General features: G+C 46.8%; 1 protein-coding gene across 1 annotated transcript in view; it reads right to left on the reverse strand.

Moving 5' to 3' along the window:
• LOC110502145 (potassium voltage-gated channel, subfamily H (eag-related), member 3) overlaps positions 1-11,726 on the reverse strand; it is a 205,725-nt gene extending 193,999 nt beyond the window's left edge. Inside the window, exon 1 of the mRNA XM_036959274.1 lies at positions 11,252-11,726. Coding sequence (XP_036815169.1) covers positions 11,252-11,327 — 76 coding nt within the window. The 5' untranslated portion in view covers positions 11,328-11,726. The remainder of the gene's footprint in view (positions 1-11,251) is intronic.
• Between the last annotated feature and the right edge of the window lie 1,737 nt (positions 11,727-13,463).

Here is a 13,463-nt window from a genome sequence, read left to right on the forward strand (position 1 = left end):
TCTCCCTCCATCACTACTCCCATCCTCTCTCCCTCCATCACTACTCCCATCCTCTCTCCCTCCATCACTACTCCCATCCTCTCTCCCTCCATCACTACTCCCATCCTCTCTCCCTCCATCACTACTCCCATCCTCTCTCCTTCCATCACTACTCCCATCCTCTCTCCCTGCATCACTACTCCCATCCTCTCTCCCTCCATCACTACTCCCATCCTCTCTCCCTCCATCACTACTCCCATCCTCTCTCCCTGCATCACTACTTCCATCCTCTCTCCCTCCATCACTACTCCCATCCTCTCTCCCTCCATCACTACTCCCATCCTCTCTCCCTGCATCACTACTCCCATCCTCTCTCCCTCCATCACTACTCCCATCCTCTCTCCCTCCATCACTACTCCCATCCTCTCTCCCTCCATCACTACTCCCATCCTCTCTCCCTCCATCACTACTCCCATCCTCTCTCCCCCATCCTCTCTCCCTCCATCACTACTCCCATCCTCTCTCCCTGCATCACTACTCCCATCCTCTCTCCCTCCATCACTACTCCCATCCTCTCTCCCCCCATCCTCTCTCCCTCCATCACTACTCCCATCCTCTCTCCCTCCATCACTACTCCCATCCTCTCTCCCCCCATCACTACTCCCATCCTCTCTCCCCCCATCCTCTCTCCCTGCATCACTACTCCCATCCTCTCTCCCTCCATCACTACTCCCATCCTCTCTCCCCGCATCACTACTCCCATCCTCTCTCCCTCCATCACTACTCCCATCCTCTCTCCCCCCATCACTACTCCCATCCTCTCTCCCTCCATCACTACTCCCATCCTCTCTCCCTCCATCACTACTCCCATCCTCTCTCCCTCCATCACTACTCCCATCCTCTCTCCCCCCATCCTCTCTCCCTGCATCACTACTCCCATCCTCTCTCCCTCCATCACTACTCCCATCCTCTCTCCCCCCATCCTCTCTCCCTGCATCACTACTCCCATCCTCTCTCCCTCCATCACTACTCCCATCCTCTCTCCTTCCATCACTACTCCCATCCTCTCTCCCTCCATCACTACTCCCATCCTCTCTCCCTCCATCACTACTCCCATCCTCTCTCCCTCCATCACTACTCCCATCCTCTCTCCCTCCATCACTACTCCCATCCTCTCTCCTTCCATCCTCTCTCCTTCCATCACTACTCCCATCCTCTCTCCCTGCATCACTACTCCCATCCTCTCTCCCTCCATCACTACTCCCATCCTCTCTCCCTCCATCACTACTCCCATCCTCTCTCCCTCCATCACTACTCCCATCCTCTCTCCCTCCATCACTACTCCCATCCTCTCTCCCTCCATCACTACTCCCATCCTCTCTCCTTCCATCCTCTCCTTCCATCACTACTCCCATCCTCTCTCCCTCCATCACTACTCCCATCCTCTCTCCCTCCATCACTACTCCCATCCTCTCTCCCTCCATCACTACTCCCATCCTCTCTCCCTCCATCACTACTCCCATCCTCTCTCCTTCCATCCATCACTACTCCCATCCTCTCTCCCTCCATCACTACTCCCATCCTCTCTCCCTCCATCACTACTCCCATCCTCTCTCCCTCCATCACTACTCCCATCCTCTCTCCCTCCATCACTACTCCCATCCTCTCTCCCCCCATCACTACTCCCATCCTCTCTCCCTCCATCACTACTCCCATCCTCTCTCCCTCCATCCTCTTCCCTCCATCCTCTTCCCTCCATCACTACTCCCATCCTCTCTTCCTCCATCCTCTCTCCCTCCATCACTACTCCCATCCTCTTCCCGCCATCACTACTCCCATCCTCCCTCCCTCCATCCTCCTCCCTCCATCACTACTCCCATCCTCTGTCCCTCCATCCTCTTCCCTCCATTACTACTTCCATCCTCCCTCCATCCTCTTCCCTCCATCACTACTCCCATCCTCCCTCCCTCCATCCTTGTCCCTCCATCACTACTCCCATCCTCCCTCCCTCCATCCTCTTCCCTCCATCATACCTTCCATCCTCCCTCCCTCCATCATTCCTTCCATCCTCCCTCCCTCCATCATTCCTTATCCCTCCATGACTACTTCCATTCTCCCTCTCTCCATCTTCTGATACTATACTGTCCATCTTCTGTAATGTTTCACACCCAAGCCTCCCCCTCCTTGCCCATTCATCTAGAGATTACTATTTGTTTCTACACAAAATACATGCACAGATAATAACAGTCTTCTTGTCAGGCATATAATCCTCCAGACAACATGTGTAATTGTGCATCGTTCCTGTCAAGAGTACAGTACATACACTACAGCAAGTTTCAAACCAGTGGCTACACAGTGGCTACACTAAACTACACCACCACCAGTGCCCATTCTCAATCTTTACCCCCCCCCCCCCCCCCTCCCCCAGAGTGCACGATGACTATTGTCTAAGACAACCCTAGGAAAGACACCTGGCTGTGACGACCATGCTCCGTTGCTAAGCTGCTTTCATCGCCTCACAATGGACCAGTTCAGCAGAGCAGGTGATGAACACCTAAAGCCTGGAGTTGTGAGCTATACAGAAAACAGTCATTGGGAATGGGTGGTGGGACTGGAGGAGAGGGAGGTGAGAGGTGGATAAGATGTGGGAAGGAAGATGAGGGGAAAGGAAATGGGACTGGATGCAGGTGAGAAAGAGAGGAGAGAGGGAGAGAGGCGAGAGGGGTGGAGAAGAGAGAGAGCGGAGAGAGAGGAGAGAGGGAGAGAGAGGCGAGAGGGGTGGAGAAGAGAGAGAGCGGAGAGAGAGGAGAGAGGGAGAGAGAGGCGAGAGGGGTGGAGAAGAGAGAGAGCGGAGAGAGAGGAGAGAGGGAGAGAGATGCGAGAGGGGTGGAGAAGAGAGAGAGCGGAGAGAGAAGAGAGAGGGAGAGAGAGGCAAGAGGGGTGGAGAAGAGAGAGAGAAGAGAGAGGGAGAGAGAGGCAAGAGGGGTGGAGAAGAGAGCGAGAGGAGAGAGGGAGAGAGATGCGAGAGGGGTGGAGAAGAGAGAGAGCGGAGAGAGAGCGGAGAGAGAGGAGAGAGAGCGGAGAGAGAGGAGAGAGGGGAGGAGAAGAGAGAGAGCGGAGAGAGAGGAGAGAGGAGAGAGGGAGAGAGAGGCGAGAGGGGAGGAGAAGAGAGAGAGCGGAGAGAGAGGAGAAGAGAGAGTGCGGAGAGAGAGGAGAAGAGAGAGTGGAGAGAGAGGAGAAGAAGAGAGAGAGCGGAGAGAGGAGAAGAGAGAGAGCGGAGAGAGAGGAGAAGAAGAGAGAGCGGAGAGAGGGGAGGAGAAGAGAGAGAGCGGAGAGAGGGGAGGAGAAGAGAGAGAGCGGAGAGAGAGGAGAGAGGGGAGGAGAAGAGAGAGAGCGGAGAGAGAAGACAGAGGGGTGGAGAGGAGAGAGAGCAGAGAGAGAGGAGAGAGGGGTGGAGAAGAGAGAGAGCGGAGAGAGAGGAGAGAGTGGTGGAGAGGAGAGAGAGCGGAGAGAGAGGAGAGAGGGGAGAGAGAGCGCATCTGGTCTGGTCTGTCCCACAGAGGTCTGTCTACCTGTTGAACAGACTTACCCTAACTTAATTATCACAGACCAGGATGGCATATGAAAATGGCTGAATAACTAATTTAAAGCCTGAGTGGTGCATTTCTGATTAAGGGGGGTGAGAGGTAATATAGTGGGTATTGATATGTGTGAAGCAAATTAGATTAAAATGAGTCTAGACAGCCAATTCTTTCTCTGACTCTAATCAACATAGGATTTGCACGTAATGGTCATGGTCATGTTGGTGGTGATGGTGGTAGTAGTGGTGGTGGTGGTAGTAGTGATGGTGGTAGTAGTGGTGGTAGTGTTGGTAGTAGTGATGGTGGTAGTAGTGTTGGTAGTAGTGATGGTGGTAGTAGTGGTGGTAGTGTTGGTAGTAGTGATGGTGGTAGTAGTGGTGGTGGTAGTAGTGATGGTGGAAGTAGTGTTGGTAGTAGTGATGGTGGTAGTAGTGGTGGTAGTGGTGGTAGTAGTGATGGTGGTAGTAGTGGTGGTAGTGGTAGAGACGTGGATGGGGATCTGAGAGTGGGTGATGTGTAACCACACCATGAAATGCAGACAGAGGCTCTGAAGCTTGGCCTGCTGTTGTATACCAGAGAGTGGTGGTAAACTGCATCATACCGAGGGAAGAAAGAAGGTCGCTCTCAGACAACTTAGGAAAAGTAATAACGTCACATCGAGAGGGGTCCTGAAAATAACAGCATCATGTTTCCAGAAGTATGATTCAGGTTGATGGTGTGATGTGTGACTAGACATGGAAGTGGTCGTTAGGCCACACAGCATCTCCTTCAGTGTTACAATGGATTAACCTTCGTTGTTTGAACCTGGGTCTTCTGTGCCCTGTGCACCACTAGACTGTGTTACCCTGCTGAGCTAAAGCCTAGACATCTCACTCTGGAAGCCAACGCAAGTCTTCAGATCTTAGGGAAGTCTTTCTCTCTCTCGCTCTCAGAAAGAACCTACACACTTGTTGAATCAGAGCTGTGTCCACGTCATTTCCATGAAATTACGTTGAACCCACCTGGAATAGACGTTGAATTGACACCTGTGCCCAGTGGGAAATGAGTTTCTCTGTATTTCTTTGTCAGACTGTTTATAAAACACAAAGCTTTGAGTGTTTGTTTGTTGCAGGCAATAGCGAGATGCAGGAACAAAATGGCTTTATATTTAGCTCCACGGCTGCGTTGTTGAAACGCTCTGGTTCACACTCGGCAGATCCCTGTCCCTTGTCTGACAACACTGAGAGGTCGCAGTGAATCCTTGACATCCATGGGAGTTAATTACAATGACTTCTCTTAGATTGCTGGAGGTGGGTAATTAGTGTTTGAAGAGCAAACGAATGCTGCAAATAGAAAAGGCCTGTGTTTTTGTAGCTCTCAGAGGATAAATTGACTGGATCTCTTTCATATGAGCAGAGTTCATTTGGATGCAGGATAGTTGGAAAGAACGTGTGTGGATGGCTCTGTGAAGGAACGTGTGTGGATGGCTCTGTGAAAGAACGTGTGTGGATGGCTCTGTGAAGGAACGTGTGTGGATGGCTCTGTGAAGGAACGTGTGTGGATGGCTCTGTGAAGGAACGTGTGTGGATGGCTCTGTGAAAGAACGTGTGTGGATGGCTCTGTGAACGAACGTGTGTGGATGGCTCTGTGAAGGAACGTGTGTGGATGGCTCTGTGAACGAACGTGTGTGGATGGCTCTGTGAAAGAACGTGTGTGGATGGCTCTGTGAAGGAACGTGTGTGGATGGCTCTGTGAAAGAACTGTGTGGATGGCTCTGTGAAGGAACGTGTGTGGATGGCTCTGTGAAAGAACTGTGTGGATGGCTCTGTGAAAGAACGTGTGTGGATGGCTCTGTGAAGGAACATGTGTAGATGGCTCTGTGAAAGAACTGTGTGGATGGCTCTGTGAAAGAACGTGTGTGGATGGCTCTGTGAAAGAACGTGTGTGGATGGATCTCTGTTGGATGAGCCAGCGTCTGTTAATCTGGATATATAGGCGTTGGAAGTTGAAGGGGCTTATTGCGTTCTGGCTGGTGGGTGGATACTTGAGTCACTTGGTTGGGTTGGACTACAGTCAAACTGTTGAAGCAGCTCTAAGCACTGAGGACTAGAGGGTGCCTGCTTGCCTGCTCTCAAGAAAGACCAAGGACTGTTTTTGCTCTTTAATTTAGTTTAGTTTTTCAAAGGAGAGCGGTCTTGGAGTAATACACAATGCACTCATGCCTATGACAGAGAAAATAATATAAATAATTACAGACAATTAGTAGGATAATATGCATGGGTGAGCAGAGGAAATGTCAAGAAATCCATTGATTGACAGGTAAAGCACACACACACACACACACACACACACACACACCAACATTCAATAATAACAGGTTATCCCCACTGTCTACATCTATGCATGATTGTGTTCCATACCATTTCCTTTGTAAAGCTGTAACTAAATCAAACACTAACTGCTGAAGAGACACATTAAGGTTTTCAACTAAATGAAACAACCTCGTGACAGGATTAGTTATAGCCTAGCAACATTAGATGCAGAAGGCTTTCACTTCTCTTCAAGAAGACTGAATGGTTACGGGTCTGAATAAATAACAGCTATATCCTACCGCCATCGTGCGTTCGCTCTTCTATCAAACAACCCCTGACTTCTATTGGCTGCAGTATTTAACATTCAGCAAACAAGAGCTTGCGGCCCCCTTCGAATAGCCTATTGGTATAAGAAATGCAAAAAATATCAAATCATTTCCAGCAAGCTATTCTAGCTTTTCGTGCATGGGACTCCAAGAGCTAAGGAGCGTTTCTTAAGGAGAGGCCAGCGGAGAGCAGGTGGATGCGTATTGCGCAGGAGACAGAGGCTATAAGTTAGAAGCTTATTATGCATAACCCATCATTAATTAGCGAAATATAAGGCTAATACTGCATTGAATGTATTACAGAAAAGTGGTAGGCCAGGACATCTATATATAGGGCTATATACAGTGCATTCGGAAAGTATTCAGACCCCTTGGATTTTCCACATTTTGTTACGTTACAGCCTTATTCTAAAATGGATTCAATTGTTTTTTTCTCCCCAAAATCAAATCTACACACAATACCCCATAATGACATCACAATACCCCATAATGACATCACAATACCCCATAATGACATCACAATACCCCATAATGACAAAGCAAAAACACGTTTTTATAAATGTTTGCTACGGAAATATCAATATCACATAAGTATTCAGACCCTTTACTCAGTACTTTGTTGAACCACCTTTGGCAGCGATTACAGCCTTGGGTACGACTCTACAAGCTTGGCACACCTGTATTTGGGGAGTTTATCCCATTATTCCCTGCAGATCCTCTCTAACTATGACAGGTTAGATGGTGAGCATCTTCTGCAAATCTCTCCAGAGATGTTTGATCGGTTTCAAGTCCTGGTTCTGGCTGGGCCACTCAAGGACATTCAGAGACTTGTCCTGAAGCCACTGATGCATTGTCTTAGCTGTGTGCTTAGGGTCATTGTCCTGTTGGAAGGTGAACCTTCGCCCCAGTCTGAGGTCCTGAGCACTCTGGAGCAGATTTTCATCATGGAGCTCTCTGTACTTTGCTCTGTTCATCTTTCCTTCGATTCTGACTAGTCTCCCAGTCCCTGCCGCTGAAAAATATCCCCACAGCATGATGCTGCCACCACCATGCTTCAACTCAGGTTTCCTCCAGACGTGATGCTTGGCATTCAGGCCAAAAAATTATATATTGGTTTCATCAGACCAGAGAATCTTGTTTTACATGGTCTGAGAGTCTTTTAGGTGCCTTTTGGCAAATTCCAAGCGGGCTGTCATGTGCCTTTTACTGAGGAGTTTCCACTACCATAAAGGCCTGTTTGGTGGAGTGCTGAAGAGATGTTTGTAATTCTGGAAGATTCTCCCATTTCCATAGCAGAACTCTGGAGCTCTGTCATAGTGACCTTCTGGTTCTTGGTCACCTCCCTGACCAAGACCCTTCTCCCCCGAATGCTCAATTTGGCCAGGCGGCCAGCTCTAGGAAGAGTCTTGGTGGGTCCAAACTTCTTCCATTTAAGAATGATGGAGGCCACTGTGTTCTTCGGGACCTTCAATGCTGCAGAAATGCTTTGGTACCCTTCCCCAGATCTGTGCCTCCACACAATCCTGTCTCGGAGCTCTACAGACAATTCCTTTGACCACATGGCTCGGTTTTTGCTCTGACACGCACTGTCAACTGTGGGACCTTAGACATGTGTGTGCCTTTCCAAATCATGTCCAATCAATTTAATTTACTGCAGGTGGCCTCCAATCCAGTTGTAGAAACATCTCAAGAATGATCAATGGAAACATGATGCACCTGAACTCCATTTCGAGTCTCATAGCAAAGGGTCAGAACACTTACAGTGTACAGTGGGGAGAACAAGTATTTGATACACTGCTGATTTTGTAGGTTTTCCTACTTACAAAGCATGTAGAGGTCTGTAATTTTTATCATAGGTACACTTCAACTATGAGAGACGGAATCTAATACAAAAATCCAGAAAATCACATTGTATGATTTTTAAGTAATTAATTTGCATTTTATTGCATGACATAAGTATTTGATACATCAGAAAAGCAGAACTTAATATTTGGTACAGAAACCTTTGTTTGCAATTACAGAGATCATACGTTTCCTGTAGTTCTTGACCAGGTTTGCACACACTGCAGCAGGGATTTTGGCCCACTCCTCCATTTCAGCTCCCTCCAAAGATTTTCTATTGGGTTCAGGTCTGGAGACTGGCTAGGCCACTCCACGACCTTGAGATGCATCTTACGGAGCCACTCCTTAGTTGCCCTGGCTGTGTGTTTCGGGTCGTTGTCATGCTGGAAGACCCAGCCACGACCCATCTTCAATGCTCTTACTGAGGGAAGGAGGTTGTTGGCCAAGATCTCGCGATACATGGCCCCATCCATCCTCCACTCAATACGGTGCAGTCGTCCTGTCCCCTTTGCAGAAAAGCATTCCCAAGGAATGATGTTTCCACCTCCATGCTTCACGGTTGGGATGGTGTTCTTGGGGTTGTACTCATCCTTCTTCTTCCTCCAAACACGGCGAGTGGAGTTTAGACCAAAAAGCTATATTTTTGTCTCATCAGATCACACAACCTTTTCCCATTCCTCCTCTGGATCATCCAGATGGTCATTGGCAAACTTCAGACGGGCCTGGACATGCGCTGGCTTGAGCAGGGGGACCTTGCGTGCGCTGCAGGATTTTAATCCATGACGGCATAGTGTGTTACTAATGGTTTTCTTTGAGACTGTGGTCCCAGCTCTCTTCAGGTCATTGACCAGGTCCTGCTGTGTAATTTACGAATGTTCAACACCCTTTGAATATGGCCAGTGTCCGTAAACTTCGTCAAAAACAAGCGTAATTAAATTGTTGCCTACAGCACAGTTACAGTAACCAACGCTCTGGATAACATGAAAACAGCCTAACCAGCTCTGCTAGGGTGAGTAAAATGGTCAGAGTGAGGTGTTCTCTCATTTGTGTCTGGAAGTAGCTAGCCAACGTTAGCCAGTTAGCTTGGGTGCTTGACTGCAGTTGACCGCTCTGATCAACCCTACTTCTTGGCCAGAGCGTCCAGTGTGCGCTCTGAATGCTCCGAGAGCGAAACTTATGAACAGACAATCTGACAACGCTCTAGATTTACGAACGGAACGCCCAGAGGGCACTCTGGCACTACGGATTGAATTTACGAACACACTCAAAATAATTAAATGTTTAGCTAGTCATTTGTTATGCTAACAAGCTAACAAGAGGTTGCATAGGAACAGCATCAACTTCCGGGTAGACAGGCGAAGCTCTAGTACACTCAACTGAAACGATACGGTTCGTTTACAGTATACTAAAATGAACTAATAGTATACCGTATGTAGTATCTACTCATTAAGTATGTTAGTATGGGTATTCGAACACAGCTGGGCTGTCTGTTCCCACCCTGAGTGTTGATGATTCATGCAGAGGCGTTAGAGAAGACAGATTTAGACATGTAATTTAACTGTTCCATTTCACGCCATGCTGTTCATATAAATTATTTGTTATTATTTACCGGTTTCAAAGCAGTTATTTATCCCAGGAAAAGGGAGTGGTTTTGGGCGGTAAATCCCAGTAAATCTAGGTACCCGGGCTCCCACCATTCAACCCTAATCACAACGGATCAAAACGCAGAGACAAGACACACAAGGCTCAAGCAGCCCTGCTTGGAACTCGACCTCCCACTTCCCCAGCACTTGTCCTAAAACCTTTTTTAAGTCGCTGTGTTTACTGCTTTACTGAAATAGGAATATGCAGCTATAAAAGAACATCAACAATTATCTTCTGATCAAATCATATATCATGGTTGGAGATAGCCCTTGACCATGACTCTCAGTTCCATTTCTTTTCATTCCACATAAGAGTCACTGAACAAAGGCATCTTTTTTGTTCAGTTTGGTTAAGAGCCCTGACACTTGGTCTGAGCATGAACACGCATTGCTTGCCTGTGGTTTTGGAAGCAGAAGGACCTTATCTTTCATATCAGCGAGATATATATATATATATATTTTTAACAAAAGTTTAAATTGATACACACCTTTATAGGGTTGGCGTTAGTGTTCCCACATGGCCATATCTCCATGTTACAGCGCTTGTTTAAGGAAGACAGATGGAAGACATGCATGGCCACCTGTGCTGATTAGCTATCTAGCATGCTCCGAACGCCTGTGTGTGTATTGGTGTAACTGAGGACATCAACTGGAGGCACACAGAGCTTGTGGATCTGTGCAAAACTGCAGGTTTCTCCAAGACATTGAGTGCATTTATTTTATTTTTCAATCTGATATAAAAGATAAGGGGCATTTCAGAATATGATTTGAAAACCGGTTTGAAAGCGATGATTGTTGACGTTTCACAGCGTTGGAATTGTAGTTCACGTGGCGCCATCAGTGAGCGAATGTAAGCGCTGTAAACCCTACATATGGAGAAGGGTTTTCGAGAGCTAGGTTGGAGACAGCTGAGGTGAATGGTGATAGATGGACATTATCTGCCAGTGCATTATTAAACAATGGACCACAGTATTGCAGTTAAACATAGCAGGTGCGCTAAATCACACCGAAACTTAAGAATCAAGCCAGGTCTATCCGCGTGCACTATTGTAAGCTTGGAATGCGGGATGTATTGTCTAAAGCAGTCATATCCCGATGTAGCAAGAACTGCATTTTGCTGTGTTATCATGCACTCCATAGGCTACAATAGTAGCCAGAGAGAGCGTTATAATAAGATGTGTTTATTATAGGCTACATAGACCCCACAAAGCGTGCGGAGTTCAGTGGTTCAGAAACCACTGAAAAAAGAAAGCACACAAACTATAAGCCAACTTTTTGCTGAAACCAATTTAAAACATCAGCTATCGATTATATTAACGGGGTAAAGGCAATGCTTTAACGCACAAATTGGATGAATAGGCCTATACAGTCAATACATTGAAGTCAAAGTAGAATGGAAAATTCCGTCTCCTGCGTGGAAACACGCCAATCAAATGTATTTCATTTGAGCAATCCTTTCAGTGTGGAGTCATGTGCTTTGTCCCTAAAATTATACTGTGTAGGCGATAGAGCAAACCCTGAAAGTTAACAACAGTAGAGGCTTTTAGACGACCAATACCCGCTTTATGACCTGGAGGTTGGTTACTTACGGGTGCCATCGAAGCGGGTGGCGATGGTGTCCAGGAAGGTGTTCTGCGGAGCCAGCAGACCTCGCATCACCGGCATCCTGGAACGGGTCGACTGGGTCCTCCTGCCTCGGCGCCCCGGGGCAGTGGATTCCTGTTCAGACCCAAACCCGGGCAAGAACCTTGACGTTCCGGGCGCGCATCCTAGCCCCTGGAGGAGCGCGCCGATCCGAGATGTGCGTGGCTCCACTTTGAGACCGGGGTTGTGACCATATCCTTCAAAAGAAAACGCGCATACCCAGTCTTGGAGAACCCAAACCTGGCACCAGCCTTTAGCTATAGACTACCAGCTATAAATTGCTTAGATAATGTTTTCCTTTGTCTAGAAGAACCAACGCAGAGTAAGGACAGCGCAAGTTTCGGTACTGATGCTGTGAACTGAACTCCGGAGGCAAGCTCCTCCTCGGGGTAAGCAATACTGCGCGCGCTCTCCTCCCCCTAGCAGTTGCTTTGTTTCTCCTGGTTACTACTGCGAGCAGATGTCATGTCACGTGATATATTTGGGGGACTATAGTTCCAGAGACCAATGCTCCTGGGTACATTGGAGGCTTGGCAGGGGTGATGATCCCTTGTGTTGCCAGCAGACTTTACTTTGGGGATAGGATGGGGGTTTGACAATAGTTGCTAGGCTACAATATCCTTTTTTTCAACAAAATAAAGGAGATCCATTGTTGATAACGTGAAATATGGTATATTTCAAACTCCCTCCAAAATACGAAAATGTATGTCCAGGAACAAATCAAAATGTATTTTTTTATTTTTTATCAAGTCAGCCTGAAAACTCAATATTGGCGCGGATAAGCAAAATGAGTCCCAAAATGTGGGTTTCTCTCCCGTGCACAGCTGTTGGAGTTGCTATGGTGACAGCTGCTGTGCTTCAAGGGAGCCGGTCAGCGATTCAGAAATCAAATTTGACCAGTCACCCACCATACAATAACACATCAACAATACGTGTTCACCGAGAAACGAAAACCCAATTATGTTTTCTCTGGGGAACACTAAACTCCATTGCGACAATATATGTTGCAGAGTTTAAGGCTTTTGCCATGTTCCGCGTTTCCTGGTCGTGTTTTGAGAATGTTGTGGCGCCTACTCAGCTCTCTAACCGGTAGTGAATGGGCTACATTCAGAACTGCGTAAAGGGCTTGCAGTGTAGAAGGTTCATCATCAATGAATAAGCAAACATTTTGTTCAGTCCAACACACTTCCCTTGAGAAGTTATTCGATTTTTGTTATGTTCTATTATTGCGCCATTAGCCTTAGTAGCCTATAGAGCATGAGGTCGCAACCTTTTCTAGCTTGAGAGCTACTTAAAAAAAATTAAACATATTGTTTCGAAACTTTTAAAATAGGCACATTCTTCTCTACCCTGCCAATCCTCCCCGGGTCCTTGGTGTACAATGGATGTTTATTCTTCTCTACCCTGCCAATCCTCCCCGGGTCCTTGGTGTACAAGAGATGTGTCAATATAGGCCCATAGGTTAAATAATGGTTCATAAACAGTAGTCCTATTTGGCAAGACAAGCACCATGTTTTCTCTGTAACATTTTCCTGTTTGCAAATATATACTCTACTGTCAAAAGTTTTAGAACACCTATTCATTCAAGGGTTTTTCTTCATTTTTACTATTTTCTACATTTTAGAATAATAGTGAAGACATCAAAACTATGAAATAAAATCTGGAATCATGAAGTAACCAAAAAAGTGTTAAACAAATCAAAAATATATTTTATATTTGAGATTCTTCAAATAGCCACACTTTGCCTTGATGACAGCTTCACAAACTATTGGCATTCTCTCAACAAGCATCATGAGGTAGTCACCTGGAATGCATTGCAATTAACAGGTGTGCATTGATAAAAGTTCATTTGTGGAACTTCTTTCCTTCTTAATGCGTTTGAGCCAGTCAGTTGTGTTGTGACAAGGTAGGGGGTATACAGAAGATAGAGCTATTTGGTAAAAGACCAAGTCCATATTATGGAAAGAACAGCCCAAATAAGCTAAGGGAAACGACAGTCCATCACTGGCCTTTTATTGTCCCCAGCACAAGGTGCACCTGTGTAATGATCATGCTGTTTAATCAGCTTCTTGATATGCCACACCTGCCAGGTGGATGGATTATCTTGGTAATGGAGAAATGCTCACCAACAGGGATATAAACAATTGTGTGCACAAA

This window comes from Oncorhynchus mykiss, chromosome 22 (assembly GCF_013265735.2).
Source record: "Oncorhynchus mykiss isolate Arlee chromosome 22, USDA_OmykA_1.1, whole genome shotgun sequence".
NCBI classification, from domain to species: Eukaryota; Metazoa; Chordata; class Actinopteri; order Salmoniformes; family Salmonidae; genus Oncorhynchus; species Oncorhynchus mykiss.